The sequence below is a fragment of the Pararge aegeria genome, chromosome 12 (assembly GCF_905163445.1).
Source record: "Pararge aegeria chromosome 12, ilParAegt1.1, whole genome shotgun sequence".
In the NCBI taxonomy this organism is placed as follows: domain Eukaryota; kingdom Metazoa; phylum Arthropoda; class Insecta; order Lepidoptera; family Nymphalidae; genus Pararge; species Pararge aegeria.
Window position 1 is genome coordinate 10,246,805 of NC_053191.1, and position 16,170 is coordinate 10,262,974.

Sequence of the window (16,170 nt, forward strand, 5' to 3'; positions counted from 1 at the left end):
ATAAAATATATATATATATAATTTATATCAAATTAGGGCACTAGGAAATTAGGTTCAGGTTACAATTAAAAGTAAATTATAACTCCATTTTTCTATACCGTTTAAAACTTAATTATACAAAACAGATCGTTTAATTAACAACTGCAAGGGTTAACCTTTTGAAAAATATCTTTGTTTTCTTTTTTTCCGTTTGGTGTTTTGAAGTTCGCTTTCGTCGTTAGGGAGATTCTTGGATATCTTTTGATTGTGAGCGCTCATAAATCAAAGGTTGGTAAAAATTACGTAAATAACACCTTTTTAATTTACTGTTCATTAGGAAGAGGTCCCACCTTCGATTCCCGGTGCGTGACAATTTAGGACATTCATTTTTTATTTCGTTGGGTATAGTTAATGGGTCAGATTAGGTATGTGGGTTTAATAACCAGTGCCATTTATTTAGGGGTAGGGCTTACCCCTATCTATACGTTTCTGAAAGGCGGATGCTTTTGGAGACATAATTAGCGGATTGATGAATAAAGTGCAAATTCATCTAATAAGACGTCATATAAATTTGTGTGTAATTATCATGGACATGGACATGTCATATCAGCATTGCATGTCTGGTATAAATATGTAATTTTGTTAGCTGAGTACATGTTGTGATTGGTAAATTAACCTGAACGCGGTTATTAAATACTAGCGACTTCGTCCGCGTATAAGTGAACCTTAAAGGATAGACATACATTTGCTTTCGAGACCTTTTTTTAAGAACTTTTAAACGGAAAAAACATTTTCACATATGATTTATTAAAAAGTGCACGAAATGGAAACTCTCAAAAGGAATAAAAAGCCCGATTTTGAAACATTATTTTTGGTGTTATGCTGCTATTAATCTTAGCGTGATATTATAGCCTTCCTCGAAAAATAGGCTATCCAACATCCTCAGATCACCGCGTTCAAGTACCTAAACAAACAAACAAACAAATTCTTCAGCTTTTTATATTAGTATAACATAGGTAGCGGATAAAAGGATAGTCATCGTAACACGTTGGTTTAGTGGCCGTTAGAAAAGTATTTTTTGTTTACCACCGTGCTTCGAAGAGTACGTTAATATGCCCGTCCCTGTATCATGAATATCATCTGATATAAGACCCACTAACTGAAGTAGACTAGACTGGGTACAGGCCTTCTCTTTCACTGGGAGAGAGGTAGGCCACCTCTGCCGTAAGAGAGATAGAAAGAGATTCGATGAGTGGGTGACAGACTATGCCACAACAAGACATCCATTACATCGATGATGGTATTTTCATTTTTATTTCTTCAATATTTTCAGGTTAAACATGCATACAGGTGTTGTTCAACCTTTTCCAGTGGAGAAGGAGTACGAGAAAAATCCGGAAATATTGCGCGGAGACATCCAGAAGTTGAGAGAATGGGTGAAGATACAACCACATCTGCCTACAAAATATTTAACAGGTAGATCTTTTTTCTTATTTCATAGGACTACTAAACCGACAATAACATATAAAATCTATGTACTAGACACCAAACTGTAGGCCACCAAACTTACGAGTATGTTTTTAAATGGCGCGGAAACTGTTTCCGATTGCTTAAATATTAGCTTAGTGATGCAAGCTAAATATTATGTGCTAATTTTCATCATGATCGGTACGGTATAGTGATTAAGCTGAATATAGGGAACAAACAAACAAACACAATATTGAATTTATATTAGTAGCTGTGGATGCACGGATCCTGCAATATCATGTGGTTATCGTATAGTTTTTTTTAAATATGTATCTTCACATATTTAAATCCCAAGTTTATTAAAATGTCGGTAGTTAAGTACGCGAGTTAACCTCACATTATAAAATGCTACTTAATTAAAACAATGTTTAATAAGGAAAAAAATACAAACCATTTTTTGTCGTGTTTTGCCATTAGTACGGACAATGGAAAATGAGTTAAGTATACTTAGTTATATTCAGTGGCAAGCACTTCATACTTGCGCAAAAGCACTGCATATCTTACATTTTTTGTATAACTCATAAAGGGGAAGGATTTTTCAATGTTATGCTATCTTCCTTCTTTATGCATACCCTGGTCAAAAACCCTGTGCACGCAACTGGTTATATTGAACAAGCAGATGCCCTAGAACTTCGTCTGTGGTGAATTTCTGATATCCAGTGACACTAAGAATTTTTTCCGCGGGGTCTAGCGCTTATGCCCATCTCCAGAAAGCAGGCTAATTTTTAACGAAGCCTTAATGCAAAGTTTCATAAATATTACTTGAAAATGACAGATCACACTTTTATCCTTAGTTATTTAGTAAAAAAAACCTTTCATAATACATCTCAAAGAATATTCCGTCGAAATTTCAAATTTACACGTAGCTGTGTGTGTCCGTCAGTCAAGACTTGTCCTGACTTTGGCCTTTTATAGTTACAGATTTACAGAAAAAAATTGTTCTAGATAGGGTATCTCTTATTTTTACTGGTTCCTTGGTCTTGTATGTTCGACATCAGAACACGTGGTTCTGGGATACGAGACTGTCTAGCAGTGGGACACGAATAGGTTAATGGCGAGATGATGAGCGCTGGGATTTCATTTAATACACGAGAACCGAAATATATCTATTCGGAGAACAATTCCATCCAAACCAGGACAACCAAGTGCAACAACCCTATTTAAATGTCAATTAAGTCAAGCAAAAAAGATCCTCAAAAATACAGTTAAATTTTGAATGTAGAGATCGTAAAGGTCCAAAGACCAAGAGTGATACAATGTACCAAACTATATGGAAGACATAATATATTTTTGATCACACTTGCTTACGTAACTTGGATCTTATTGCATCGGTATAGGGCTCATAATCCAAGACATTTAAAATGCCTGTTTTATTTCACTTCTGCGGTGTTTTATATTTCGTGCCTCACTGCAAGTTATGTTTATGAAGACAAAGTATTCTTCGTTTATTCGGGTAATAATTTGTTTTCATTACCTGAACTGAGTTTTTATTATCTAATTGTAGTACATATTATTCTCATGAATAAATAATTAATTATTGTACCTTCTCAGTCCGCTATATTATCATATTTTTTAATGCAGGTTTTATGTTTATTTTGGTTGGTGCCTTGCTTACTTTTGGATAACAAAAAAAAAGGAATATTTAAGAAAATATTTATTTAGATTTTCACCTTGCTGTTAAACATTAAAAAAATAGATACGAAAAAACTCTTGCTCTTCGAAGCATGGAGGTGGGTCACTTCCATTTCCTAAATTATGAATTGCTTGATAGAAAAACCTGACGCGGAGATCGAATACAGGACCTCGAGATTCAAAATTCAAAATTCATTAATTTCAAGTAGGGCCAATGTAAGCACTTTTGAAACGTCAAGTCTGTCCGTTTGTATTGACTCTACTACCGGTTCGGAAGGCAGATTCTACCGAGAAGAAGCCGGCAAGACACTCAGCAGTTGCTCTTTTCCAACATCAACAATTTACATTTTACATTTTAACATTCATTTTTCTATCTTGTGAGAGCTGAAAGCGGAGCCGGAAGCTTCCAAGCAACCTTGTCATTAGGAAATTCATCAATTTTATAGTAACCTCGCTGTAATAAATGTGTTTTAACAGATTCCTTAAACTTATGCATTGGTAGGTCCAATCCCACAAATGACTTCTGTACCTTTCGCAGAGGATATGCAGATGACACTAATTTATGACCATTTCTTGTAAGTCGACGGTTTATGTCCACTTTTTGCTTATAAAGACTAATATGTTGTCTTACAAATACTATATTGTTATAAATATATTGTGAAGCTACAGTAAGTATGCCTATTTCTTTAAACTTCTCACGGAGGGATTCGCGTGATTTAAGTTTATATATTGACCGTACAGCTCTTTTCTGCAATATAAATATAGTTTCGATATCAGCTGCTTTACCCCATAACAAGATTCCATAGGACATAACACTATAAAAGTACCTACGCAAAATAAACAGGCCTAGCTATTTCAACGTCAGTAATCTGTCTAATTTTTCTGACTGCGTCGAACATGACCAAGTGGCAGTACGAGAGAGTTGTTAGGAGAGGTGTTAGAGTTTCGCCTTGTCATTATTCCGAACAATGAAAATTAGTCACATAATGATAGGTTAGTTTGCTAGCCGTATAGTGACTGCTAGATTAGATAGGGTCGTAGTGAAATGGCCTAATTCATTTGATTTTTGTCTCTGCCTGAGAAAAACGGCATCAAGTTGTGGCAAAACCTTCAAACCTATATACATCCGAAGACCATAGATACCTACCCATAGAGTTTTCCACTGACCTTCATGTTACGTAACAGAGGTCAGAGCAATTTTCTACCGTTGAAAAATATAGGGCATGTGGCTAGCATATATTATGTTGACATCATCGCATTTATTTTATTGCCTGTGTTATCTCGTAGATTTCATCATACCACGTTTATTTAACGTATAATTATACACATAACAAGCACTAAGGCATTCATTTTATTATTTTCCTACTGCTGTCGAGGAAGCGACTAGCTTTTTTTTCTATCAATAGACGTTTAATTGATTCATTATTCTTTGTCAATAAAATATAGTTTATCACTAGCAGTGCACACAGTGGATGAAAACTCTCTCTGCTCTGGTTTGAGACAGTGAAAAGTGACTATCAAAGAAAAAACTCGCTTAACGCAGTTCTTTTGGCAGTCAGATGGTTTGCTGAGAGACTCTTATTTCCAATTTGCAGTTGTAGTAACCACATAAGGTTTGGAGTGGGGACAGGCGTGAAGCACCAGGACTTGAGCCATAGGGCTCGACGACATCGGCAGGGTGATTATATATCTCACGACGGGCGTAAATTTTGTGATCTTTGCTGTCCAAAGGCACTTTTGTATTGTATGCAAAAGTTACATTTGTCAGCAAAGATCGCGAGATTTACGCCTGTCGCAAGCCGGTTGTGAGATACGTTATCATTCTGCGGGGGAGCAGGGAAGATGTCAACCTCAGGCCGCTGTGATCGAGGCTCAGACCTCATCTTATAGGGTGACGTTTAGACAGTTTGGTTTTTTCGGACTAGGGTTTAGTCCGTACGAATTGCGCATCCTTCCATATGTCCGTATGGCATTAAAAATCGGGGACCCGGTCTTTATTTATCGTTTAGTTAGTCAAGGATGTTTTTTAGGATCGGGAATGTAATCTGATACATTCTCGTTTAGAACATACGCTAACGTAGTGAGTAGTGCTACAGGTTTTTGGGACATGACTCGTCGGAAGAAGTACTATTGCCATACATGCTTGTTTTTGCCGCTAAGCGACATGTTGCTATGCTGTGTTCCATTCTAAAGGACGTGGTTGCCGGTGTTATTAAAGATACACGAGGCTCAAGTTGATAGACACAGGGCGGCACGTTGCAGGTCGTGGTCCTTGCATATTCTGTATCCATCAGAATGGCCACCTGCTTCTCCGTTGTCCGTCATTTAAATATTTTTATTAAATCATTTTCGTAATATAAATACATTATTATTATAAAATAATGAATCTGAATGCCTCGGATAATAGAAAATTTTGCTATGTACATAGAACAACCGCAGAGTTACGCCTGATTCTATCCAAGTCGATAACATTAGTCACTAATTTTGCTACTGTTAAACGATGTTCTTCTGCCCCGTCGGTATCGACGACCGTCACTACATTTTATAGTTTCGCTATCGATTTTCGATCAAGTGCGCTATCACAACTTTGTATCTCGTGACATGTATGATAAAATGTTTCCTGACCAGCTGCCTATATTAATAAACTCACATAGCGCTAAGAATACTTTCTCAAGGGTCGAAGAATCGATGCTTAAGACCAAACTTGATAATCTGTTTTAAGTAAGATATTATCGGTTCATTATAAAATCTCCTTTCACAATTTTCAGATTTAGACCTCATCATAACTTACCATTGTTGTGACAATAGTGCGGAGGTTACCAAGCAAGTACTTGATCTGCACTATACCCTCCGTACTCTGTTTACCGAGTTATTTAAGGACCGAAGTCCTGATCAGCGGATTATTAATACTATGAACACCACGTAAGTAATATGGCAGAAAAAAACTTTTTTAGGTGTCCATACAAAAATGGTAAGATTGAAACCTTATAGTGCAACGATGTCCGGCCGCCCGCACACACACTAAATAAATAAATAAATATACTGCGACAATACACATATCGCCATCTAGCCCCAAAGTAAGCGTAGCTTGTGTTAAGGGTACTGAGATAGCTGATGAATATTTTTTTATGAATATAATACACAAACATTCATGTTCATCACACAAACACTCTCTAGTAGTGGGAATCGAACCCACGGCCTTGAACTCGGAAAGCAGGGTCGCTGCCCACTGCGCCACTCGGCCGTCAAAATTATTTCACTAACTACTAATTCTATCGATATAAAATTGAAAATAGTATAAAACTGTGACCCAATAGTACTCGAATTAAAAACACAACGGAAATTATTTTTATTTAATTTAAAACATCCAACGGATAATTTTAGGATGACAAATGACGCAGTTTGGAGTAGATATTATTTGCTTCACAAGCTTTTGCCACTTCTACTTACATTCATGCAACCCCTTGCAAACAGTGGAGACATTTCTAAGTTCTTATTGCGATATAAAAAAAGCTTATTTATCAACAGGCTGTAAAATGTGCATTAAAAAGTCACAAGTAAAATTACATTACAATTTAACAGTTGATGTTTAGAAAATAATTCTATTTTTTTGTAAATTACTTATTATTTTTAAACAACAAGTTGAGAAAACAGAAAAAGAAAACAAAAACAGAAGCAGAATAAAAAAGGCGGCCTTATCGCTTAGGGCCGCCCATTTCGGATTTCACTTCAACCTTTCCATGCACGGCTGTCGGTTAGCATAGTCAGGACACATTTTTCTCGCCTGGGAAAGGATTAAAATATATCTTCAGGTGGACACGTAATTTTGATCCCTTCTATAATCGGGGATACCATTTTTGTCTCCTACCAACGCTAGCCTTGCTTGTACAACAAAGCACTCTTTTAAGTAGTTTTATCATAAGTTACAACACATTTTATACAAGCTTGTTTAGCTTATGAAGTAAGGGTCTCCTCTGAGAATAAGAAGGGTTTAGGTCGTAGTCTACAACGCTGGCCAAGTGCGGATTGGTAGATTCGGATTGGTTTGAAGGTTTCTTCACGATTCTTTCCTTCACCGTTTAGAGCAAGTGATATTTTATAATACCTATGGTTTTTCGATTAGCTTACATTTCATCAAAACGACTTTGTTTTTGTTATGTTACAGCCTTTTCGCGCCTCTGCCAACACCCACTGTAAATGGTTATCGAGCAATATACTGTTGCCTCCTGAAAGCTGATGCTCGATTATTCAACTTCAGCGACATCATTAGAACTATTATGATGGTGATAGACTTATGGCAACTTGCTGAAGGGACATGGCCCGGGTAACTTATTTCTCTACATTAATATTATAAAGAGATGAAATTTGTATGTTTAGATGTAGGAACAGTAGGATGTAATTTGAAACTATTTATCTAAAATTAATTCGTTCTTTGGAAAAAAAACAATTTTGCAAAGTAAGTTAAAACCCAAAACAATTGCCGAGCAATTGTTTTAAGAACGTTGTGCAAAAATAATTTATACTATCCATACTATTGTTATAAATACGAAAGTGTGTTTGTTTGTCCTTCAATCACACAGCAAATCATTTATTTATGAATAAATAAATAAAAGCTAGTAAATCTGTAAAAAGCTGTATTTAGATCTTATAAGGGCATGTAAAAATTTCCACGTGTAGGTTTATTCGCAAATTGATAAAATAAAACTTAACTTACTAAACTTCTTGTAATTGAGTCAGTCGACTTAATCTGGAGTACTGGTGAGCACTGTGGTCTTATCAGGATTGAACCCGGGATTCGATCGCCGCCAGGGGAACTTTCTCTGGTCTGGTCAGATAGGAGGCTTCGACCAGCTGCTGCTAGTTACCATTTCTATAAAATGTCTTTTTATATTACTAGTAAAAAATTAAGCGTGAATTCTTCAAAATTCATGCTTAGCACAAATTATGTTGGTGTCGTTACTAAGGTCTAGTAAGATGTAATTTTGATTTGAGGATATAATTAAAAATAAGTACTTCTTTTACCATTAAAATAATCTATACCTATGCCTATATGACTGATGAAATCGATGGAGTGAGTGCCCGTTTTTGCAATATTCGCGAAAATCTATGGACTAAAAAAAACATAAGAAAAAGATTAACATTATTAATATTAATAAGTTATTCGAATCTATAATTAAATTATTAAAACTTATTAGTTACATTATTAGTTAAGTGTTTGTATATTTCCGAGAGTTTAGTTTTTGTAAGTTTACCGTACTTCACCTTCATTGCTTTCAAGTTTTAACAGTATTGCGGTGTTATGTTTCAGGTTTGTAATTATAATCGATATGCATCTAGCAACCCTAGCACACATTTCTAAGTTGGACTTAATGACCCTGCGACACACACTATACTTTCTCCAGGTATGATATATTTTATCAGGCGATATTTTTTATCTGTTCGTTGATTGCGATTTTAGAAAAAAGTTAGTAAAATTAAAAACGAAATACTGTTTAAAATTTTAAAATTTTTTGCTGTTAAAAAAAACTGTCCTAAAATATTATAGATCATAGAATAGAAATCAACAAATTTGTGCATTTTTTGTATTTAATTTTTAAGAGGAAATATATAAAGTGCCAAAAACAAATAGCCTCCAGGGTTTGCGTGACTTACCACTTCAGCCCTTTAGGAGAGATCTCTGGCTGTGGTTATTGAATAGGAAATATTTAGTAAATTAAATGTTGGCTATAAATTAATAATACAAAGTAAAGCATTTTAAATAAAAATAAAAATAAATTACCGTATACATATACATTAATATGATTTTTTTAATATTTAACTATTTGTAAGCTCACTGCTCGATTAAAATTGCACGCCACAAATGTCAAACATTAAGCTCTTTTTTTAAAAGACCAGTATATGGACACTTTATGCAATAAATGAATTATCAATTATGAATTAAATACAATTTCAGGAATGTATGTTAGTGAAACTGAAAGAGGTACATTTTATCAACGCGCCATCTTTCATGGATAAATTAATGATGTTACTGAAGCCATTTATGAAAAAGGCTTTAATGGACATCATTCGCATACATGAGACGGACTCGCAAGCGCTATACAAATATATACCAAAGAAAGCTTTTCCCAAGGATTTAGGAGGAGAATATAAAACTAGGACGGAATTAAGAGGTAATCGATTTGTGAATATTTCTGATTGAAATTTTTGAAGATATAACTACTGGAGGCTAAACCTTATCTAGATTTCGCTGATGAATGTATGAAGTACTACCACCCTGCTTATTTCTACCGCAAAGCACCGTGTTTGCAAAGCTTTTTCGGTCTGAAGGGCGCGGTTGATACAGGTATATGAGGCTTAACGCCTACGCCTTAGGTTGATGTGCGGCGTTGTTGACACAGTGCGGCACGTTGCAGACTTGTTCCTTGCACACGCTGCGACGTTTTGCTCTGTTCAAAAAAATCAAGATCATGCGTTCGGGTCTTGGGTCAGACCCGAACGCATCGGGTCTGGAGTTTTGTGAAAAGTCTGTTTGAATGTAGATCATCAATTATTATTCTTGTTTAATTTTTTACTTTAACAACAAGGTTATTTCTTTTAAAAAATATATCTATTTAATATTTAATAAATGTAATGTTTTTTTTTTATGACGCGGCTAGTATTTTGGAAGCTGGGATTGGGTGTGGGGGAGTTTTCGAGTTTTTTTTTCCGTAGAGTTTGATGCCGTTATTTGTTCAACTCAGTTCTATCTTATATAATAAATACTTGCAACAATCTTTCCCGAGAAAATCAATTGATACCCTTAAAAATACACACGTTATTTTTAGCTTGATTTGTATTTAAAAGGACGGAAGTACCGGCTAATTAGTTACATTTGGACGGGGCTTCTTCCACGGAAGACAAAAAAATCATTTGCAATAGATTTAACTATAATAAATGGAAGTCAGTTTTATTTTGAACCATTTTATATTGTTCCGTTTTTCAAAAGTTACTCAACGGCACATATATTGCATTTATAGTAGAGGGTTTAACTAATCATTCTAATAAAATTTAAATTTGTAATTTATTTTCAGATGAATTGATTCGTTGGGTGGGAGAAAATAAACAGTACTACATCGAAGAAAACAAGCGTCGAGTGGACGAATCTTTACGACCAGGTGGCAAAAAATCTGTTGAAGACTTATTCGGTATACAGGGCAGCTTCAAGAAATTAGACATAGATTAAATTGTCAGGCGATAATCACAAATGTCGCAGTTTTCATAACACACCAAATAAAGTTATGTTTTAGGTATTGATGTAATATGACAAGCCTAAATTACAAAGTAAGTTTCGTAATGAAAAGGTGGTTATGAGCCCCGTGGAAAAAAAAACAAAACTTTATTTCCTGAAATATACATATTAAAATCCTCATTAAATAATATGAGAAATAGATTATACAATAACGATAAACATTATTTCGCGTTTGAAAAATCGGTCCTAAATTATTTATAATTTTTTTAATATTGTAAAAAAAATGATTAAATCAGTTCAGCTCGTTTAAAGGCTTCGGCCTACAAAACTTGAATAGTGGAAAAACAGCAAAAATGGTCCGTTATTTTCTGAGACGTACGTATTTAAAAGTTTAGCCTGTTTTTTCTCGCATGTGCGATGAAAATTTTCGTAAACAACGGGTATTATATATGCATTGCTTATTACAGTGTTGGCTTTTTCATGGCACTCGCTTCCAGCTTACGCGCTTAATGCTATATCCCGTACTTGTTGCGTATTGTACTATTATAAACCTTAAAGCAAAAAGTGAGGTACTACTGCTAAGGACTAACTACTATTAATTTACCGGTATGTTGGTATATGTTTGCAGTTTGTCTGTGACAAAGTAATAACTTCGTTAACTGAAGAATTTGTCAATAAAAAAAAATGAGTTCTTAGTTATAGTCTGTGAATAGACAGGACAGCTTTTTAAGGTGGCGTAAATAGTTCAATCTAAGATCATTTCAAGTACATATTTAAATTTCGTGTAGATAGGTTTTATTTAATTCAAGGATTGGTCAATCAAAAAAGGGTTCTTAGTTATAGTCTGGTAATAGACAGGATAGCTTTTTAGGTTATTTCAAGTACATATAGTACATATTTGTTTTTTTTATAAAAAAGGATCGTGTAGAACAATCCGGTGATCTTTAGAATATTTTTTGGGTTAGTAGAATAAAATTTATGTTAGAGTATTCGAGCATGATATGTCAATGAAAACTGACAGAGAGCTCAATATAATTGTAAATAATATAATATAAAATATTGCTCATTAGTTTTTCATTTATCCAAAAATACTTACGTAGATATCCTCAGAGACGTTGGGAGGGATGAAAATATCCAGTGCAGATTGTGGACTCCGCACGCCTTTGAAAATCGAGAACTTACAGGCATGCAGGTTTCCTAACGATGTATTCCTTCTCCGTTAAAGCAAGTTGTCTACTGTACAACAGAGCTAACAAATTATTAAACATAATCCCCCTCACAACTCACATTTGTAAAGAAAAAGTTCCAAATGGCTTCAGTCACTCTCTTACGAAGAGACTGAAAAACTGCTATTAGTAGTTAAATAATGTTATATTTTCATAAACTCTTTCGCCTTATACACATGCACACGCTCGCATTATCACTCCAACTCAAAACAATCATAAACACTCACACACACACATATACACATGCACACACACGCACACATACACACAACAATTATAATGTTTCTTGCATGCTGAACTAACTGTATACTTTATTTATACAACAACTTGGTTTAGAACATAATATAATCATAGCTTTAGTTTCGGAGGTGGGCGCGGCGGCTGGAACGCAGTTTTAAACTTTTCCTGACGCCATCGTCTCTATTGTTATTGATCCAATGTAATCTGATCATAAATAAATGAATTTTGAATTTTATTAATTTTAATTAAGTGATATTTTAATTGCTTAAATCGCACATAACTTAGAAAAGTTAGGTGTGCGGGCTGCGATTCGAACTCGGCCCCCCGAAAATGACCCTGAAGCCTTAACCACTGGCTTAAACCTTTCCAAGTCTTAGTTTTGCTCCCTTATCCTTCAGTGCCAGTAGACAGTTGATGATGATGAGATTATATTTTTTAAGAGAGACATTATTTAGAAAATTTAGTATCAAAAAATCAATATGCAATTAAATATCAATTTATCGATTTTCGGTAAATTTTCTCACAAATCTACCTATATAGTATATACCCATGAAGTGTTGGCGACAGATTGCACGCAAATAAATGGTGACATCAATATGATATTAGCGCGAATTCTATTGCACACAAGTAACCTAACTGAACTAAACGTCATCCCTTTCATTGTGTTTATGAGTAAGATGACTTCGGCGGCGCAGTGGTGAGCGCTGTGGTCTCATAAGTGGGAGGTCCCAGGTTTGCTGCCCAAAAACCAACAGAAGAAATCAATTTAAGGAATTGAATTAAAAGAGAGGAATTTTTGGTTTCTGCAGGTGCAGCACGCTACTTTTTAGTCTGCATCAACACAAACCATCAAGTGAGATTGCGTGCAGGGTTAACTTGTAGTAAAATAAAAAATGAATAGCTCGATTTCCTATTGTTTAGTTTAGTTCAGAGATTGTTCTTCAAGTGAATTGGCACCATTATACAAAATGTGGAAGTTTGTTGTGGGCTCTTCTTAGACCTGGGCGCGTTTCGAACCCTCGTAGGCCGTAGCTTGAGGTTTAATTTGGCGATCGAAGTTATCCCATTATAATTATGTAAACATATATGTATGAACGCTTCATTAGTGCCTGCGATAGGCCTACAATAATAAAGAATTTTTGAATTTGAATTTAAATTTGCCCGCCCCGGCATCTATGTTTCCTGCTAAGATTCGAATCCTGTTATACATATCAGGTACCGTTCATCTGATCGTCAGGGTCTCCGACTTCATAAACTAAATCACAGGTCTCCTCTCAAAACGAGAAGGGCTTGCCCTGGTCAACTAAGATGAATATGGAGAAATCTCAGTGCAAGTTTGTTCACGATGATTTCCTTCATAGTTCAAGCAAGAGATATTGAATTACTTAAAACGCACGAAACTTCGAAAGTTAGGGGTGTGAGGCGGTACCGGTGATCGAACTTGGAATCAATAGCCTAATAGGTACTTGGCTATCCCATCTAAATATGCACAGGTAGCTTGTAAACTAAATCAGAAGTCATAATTTTATTTTTATTCCTCTATAAATTAAAAGCATTCTCAGATGTTGGTAAGAGATGGTGCAGTCTTAGATGCAGGTAGCGGGCTAACCTGTAAGGGGATACTATTATATATATCTATGGCAGTTATATTAAATTAAGATCCCTTACCGCTTTCTACGCGTCAACGTGCCGGAAAGCTAAATCGCTTGGCAGCAAGTTTTTGTCGTTGATCGAACCCAGCAGCTTCAGTTACAAGACGGCATTCACTACTGCGCCAGGAATATCGCCAAGTACTTGGATAGTGAAAAATAATATGTGGTTTTCGCAAATCATTAAGTTTAGGAATAATAAACATAGCATTTATAAACGCTCTGTCGCCTTTAAAAAAGATTGCTCTGAATATTATAATGGATAAAAAAAAATCATTAAATTTTCCATTGTAGCGATGTGATATACAGACGATCAAAATAATTGTTATTTTTCATAAAATAGTGTACATTATTTTAGCGCTTGCTACATAGTTAATAGGGTTCAGAACTGTATGATAGATTTTACAGTATTTTGATAACGTACTCGTACATGTTGTAAACACCATTTTCCATCCGATCTATATAAGCGCGCAACGTTTGCTGGAGACGGCATGTAGGTTTTGGTGACATACACTCGTATATAGAAAATGAAGTTTTTCGCAATGATGCTAGCCATCATGGCTGTTGCACTCGCAGTTGTGGTAAGTGTAGAATATTATATATTCTTGCGCACCAGTAGGTCCATTCATATTAAGACCACATAATAATTATTCCTTAGATATTATATATTATTGAATACCTTTGTTTATAAAAATAATAAAAACATTGCTCATTTCCCCTTTGTATCGTCATAATAAGACCCCATAATCACCAAGCTGGGCTAACGGATTCGTGATCACAGTAGGTGTTGCTTGTAGCACAGAGGATGCTGATATCTGTTCTCCATTATATTCCCTAAGTCGCCTCGTACGACATCCGCGGTAAGAGTAGGGGTTGTGACAACTGTATATACCTTCACAACTATTCCTTTTAATAAACTTCAACTAATTTGATACCTTGTCCGGCAAATGTCTTTAATTAATATTATATGTTCCCCATTGCTATTGTTGTAATTGATATCATCATCATATATATCTGTATATTATAAGTATTATGTGTATTATATTTTTGAACTGTCAAACTTTCAAATACAGATTTATTTGCTATGATGATATTCTATTGTTGGGTGTACGTACGTACGTATATAATGATCTTCACCCGCTCGAGAAGAGAATAGAAGAGAATGAATACGGCGAGAAATAAATGATTTAATAATATATTAAATTTTCTTAAAAATCATTTATTTCTCGCTATGAGACTTAAATTAAAAAATTAATGATGTAAATTTATTGTTTAAATAAAATAAAGCAAAATCTAGCCCGGCGAAGCGGGCTGGGTACACTAGTAGTCGATAATGTAAATAAATAAATAAATATACTACGACAATACACACTTCGCCACCTAGCCCCAAAGTAAGCGTAGCTTGTGTTATGGGTACCAAGATGACTGATGAATATCTTTATGAATAATATATTACATAAATAATTAGAATATACATGTAAACACCCAGACACTGGCAAACATTCATGCTCATCACACAAACATTTTCCAGTTATGGGAATCGAACCCACGGCCTTCGGCTCAGAAAGCAAGGTCGCTGCAAACTGCGCCAGACGGCCGTCAATGTGCTGATGATGATAATGTTATCCACATTAAAATTAAGTGTAGTAATTTCTTTTCTAGTTTTTCTAACATATGTAAATTGAACGTTTACCTTGAATCCATAGGGAGCCATGGGTATCCCAAAAGCTGGTATAAGGGATCACGACCATGATCATGCTGGCTGCAACTGGTCCGGCGGTCCGCCACCGCCGCCACCGGCACCGACCAGTAAGTACCTTTACTTTAACGCTTTCAATAATAAACTATATTAGCTTTACAGTTTGCCCTTTCTGTGCGCGCTTTCAAAGTAACCAATGGACTTGATTTTTGGCATAGAGTAAGTTGAAAGGATGAACAGTGGCATAGGTCACCTTTTTCCATGGAAAAAACAAAAGGTTTATAAACGTGGACGAAGACCGAGGGCAATACAAAGAAGAATTTTATTTTAAGATTACATTTAACACGATTTTCGTGATAATTTCAGGTTTCCGAAATATACCTTTAAAATTTGTGCTCTATACTAAAATATCATTAAATCTCTTTGTATATACCTAGCCTACATCTGAACTAGCAAGACAGGTCGATTTTTATGTACACAAATGTATAAACCAAACTAAACTAACTGGGCTAAAAGTAGTGTTGTCCTTTTCACATCGGTTCCCCTAGTACAGGATAGCGGTATGTTGAGACTGTCAATTATTTCGCTTAATTTTTTTATGTTTGTTGAACAGACTTTGCAATAGTGGTGAAAGTAGGAAATAATTTTTGTCGTTTTTTATTTTGCAGATAGCACCGGCTAGTTGTCTTCAACAGCTATTCGGCAACAGTGGATTAACATGAAATCGGCTTGTCAAATGTAGTAATAAACTTGTGCATATTGAATTACTTCTATTATTCTATCTTGCCAGTTACTATGACTGATACATTAATTATCTATCAACTTATTAAAAATCCTCAACAACATTACAGTTCTACCTACTGCTGATCACAGGCGCGATGGGTTAAGAGCTTGAACTCAGCACACTGATCTAGGTTAGGGTTCATATACGTTTTTTCCATAAAACTCAAAAATTCAAATAAAAAACTTATTTTATATTTAAATTAAAAT

At 35.1% G+C, this 16,170-nt stretch overlaps 1 protein-coding gene and 1 long non-coding RNA gene across 2 annotated transcripts; both read left to right on the top strand.

The window, feature by feature from the left end:
• The first annotated feature begins 49 nt into the window (after nucleotides 1-49).
• On the top strand, nucleotides 50-11,355 carry LOC120628142 (clavesin-1-like). Its single transcript, XM_039896371.1, has 7 exons — nucleotides 50-267; nucleotides 1,313-1,455; nucleotides 5,907-6,060; nucleotides 7,304-7,462; nucleotides 8,447-8,540; nucleotides 9,092-9,308; nucleotides 10,209-11,355. The coding sequence occupies exons 2-7, from the start codon at nucleotides 1,320-1,322 to the stop codon at nucleotides 10,358-10,360; spliced, it is 912 nt and encodes a 303-aa protein (XP_039752305.1). The 5' UTR covers nucleotides 50-267; nucleotides 1,313-1,319; the 3' UTR covers nucleotides 10,361-11,355.
• A 2,629-nt stretch (nucleotides 11,356-13,984) lies between these two features.
• On the top strand, nucleotides 13,985-15,944 carry LOC120628344. The gene is made up of 3 exons (XR_005658958.1): nucleotides 13,985-14,062; nucleotides 15,188-15,290; nucleotides 15,849-15,944. It is a non-coding gene; the product is annotated as an uncharacterized LOC120628344 (long non-coding RNA).
• The last annotated feature ends 226 nt before the right edge of the window (nucleotides 15,945-16,170 follow it).

Excerpts from the sequence above, each read along its gene's own strand:
- LOC120628142 (XM_039896371.1), top strand. The coding sequence starts at position 1,320 with ATGCATACAGGTGTTGTTCAACCTTTTCCAGTGGAGAAGGAGTACGAG. Across the intron at positions 1,456-5,906 it reads GCCTACAAAATATTTAACAG|ATTTAGACCTCATCATAACT; the intron begins GTAGATCTTTTT and ends CACAATTTTCAG. Across the intron at positions 9,309-10,208 it reads AACTAGGACGGAATTAAGAG|ATGAATTGATTCGTTGGGTG; the intron begins GTAATCGATTTG and ends ATTTATTTTCAG.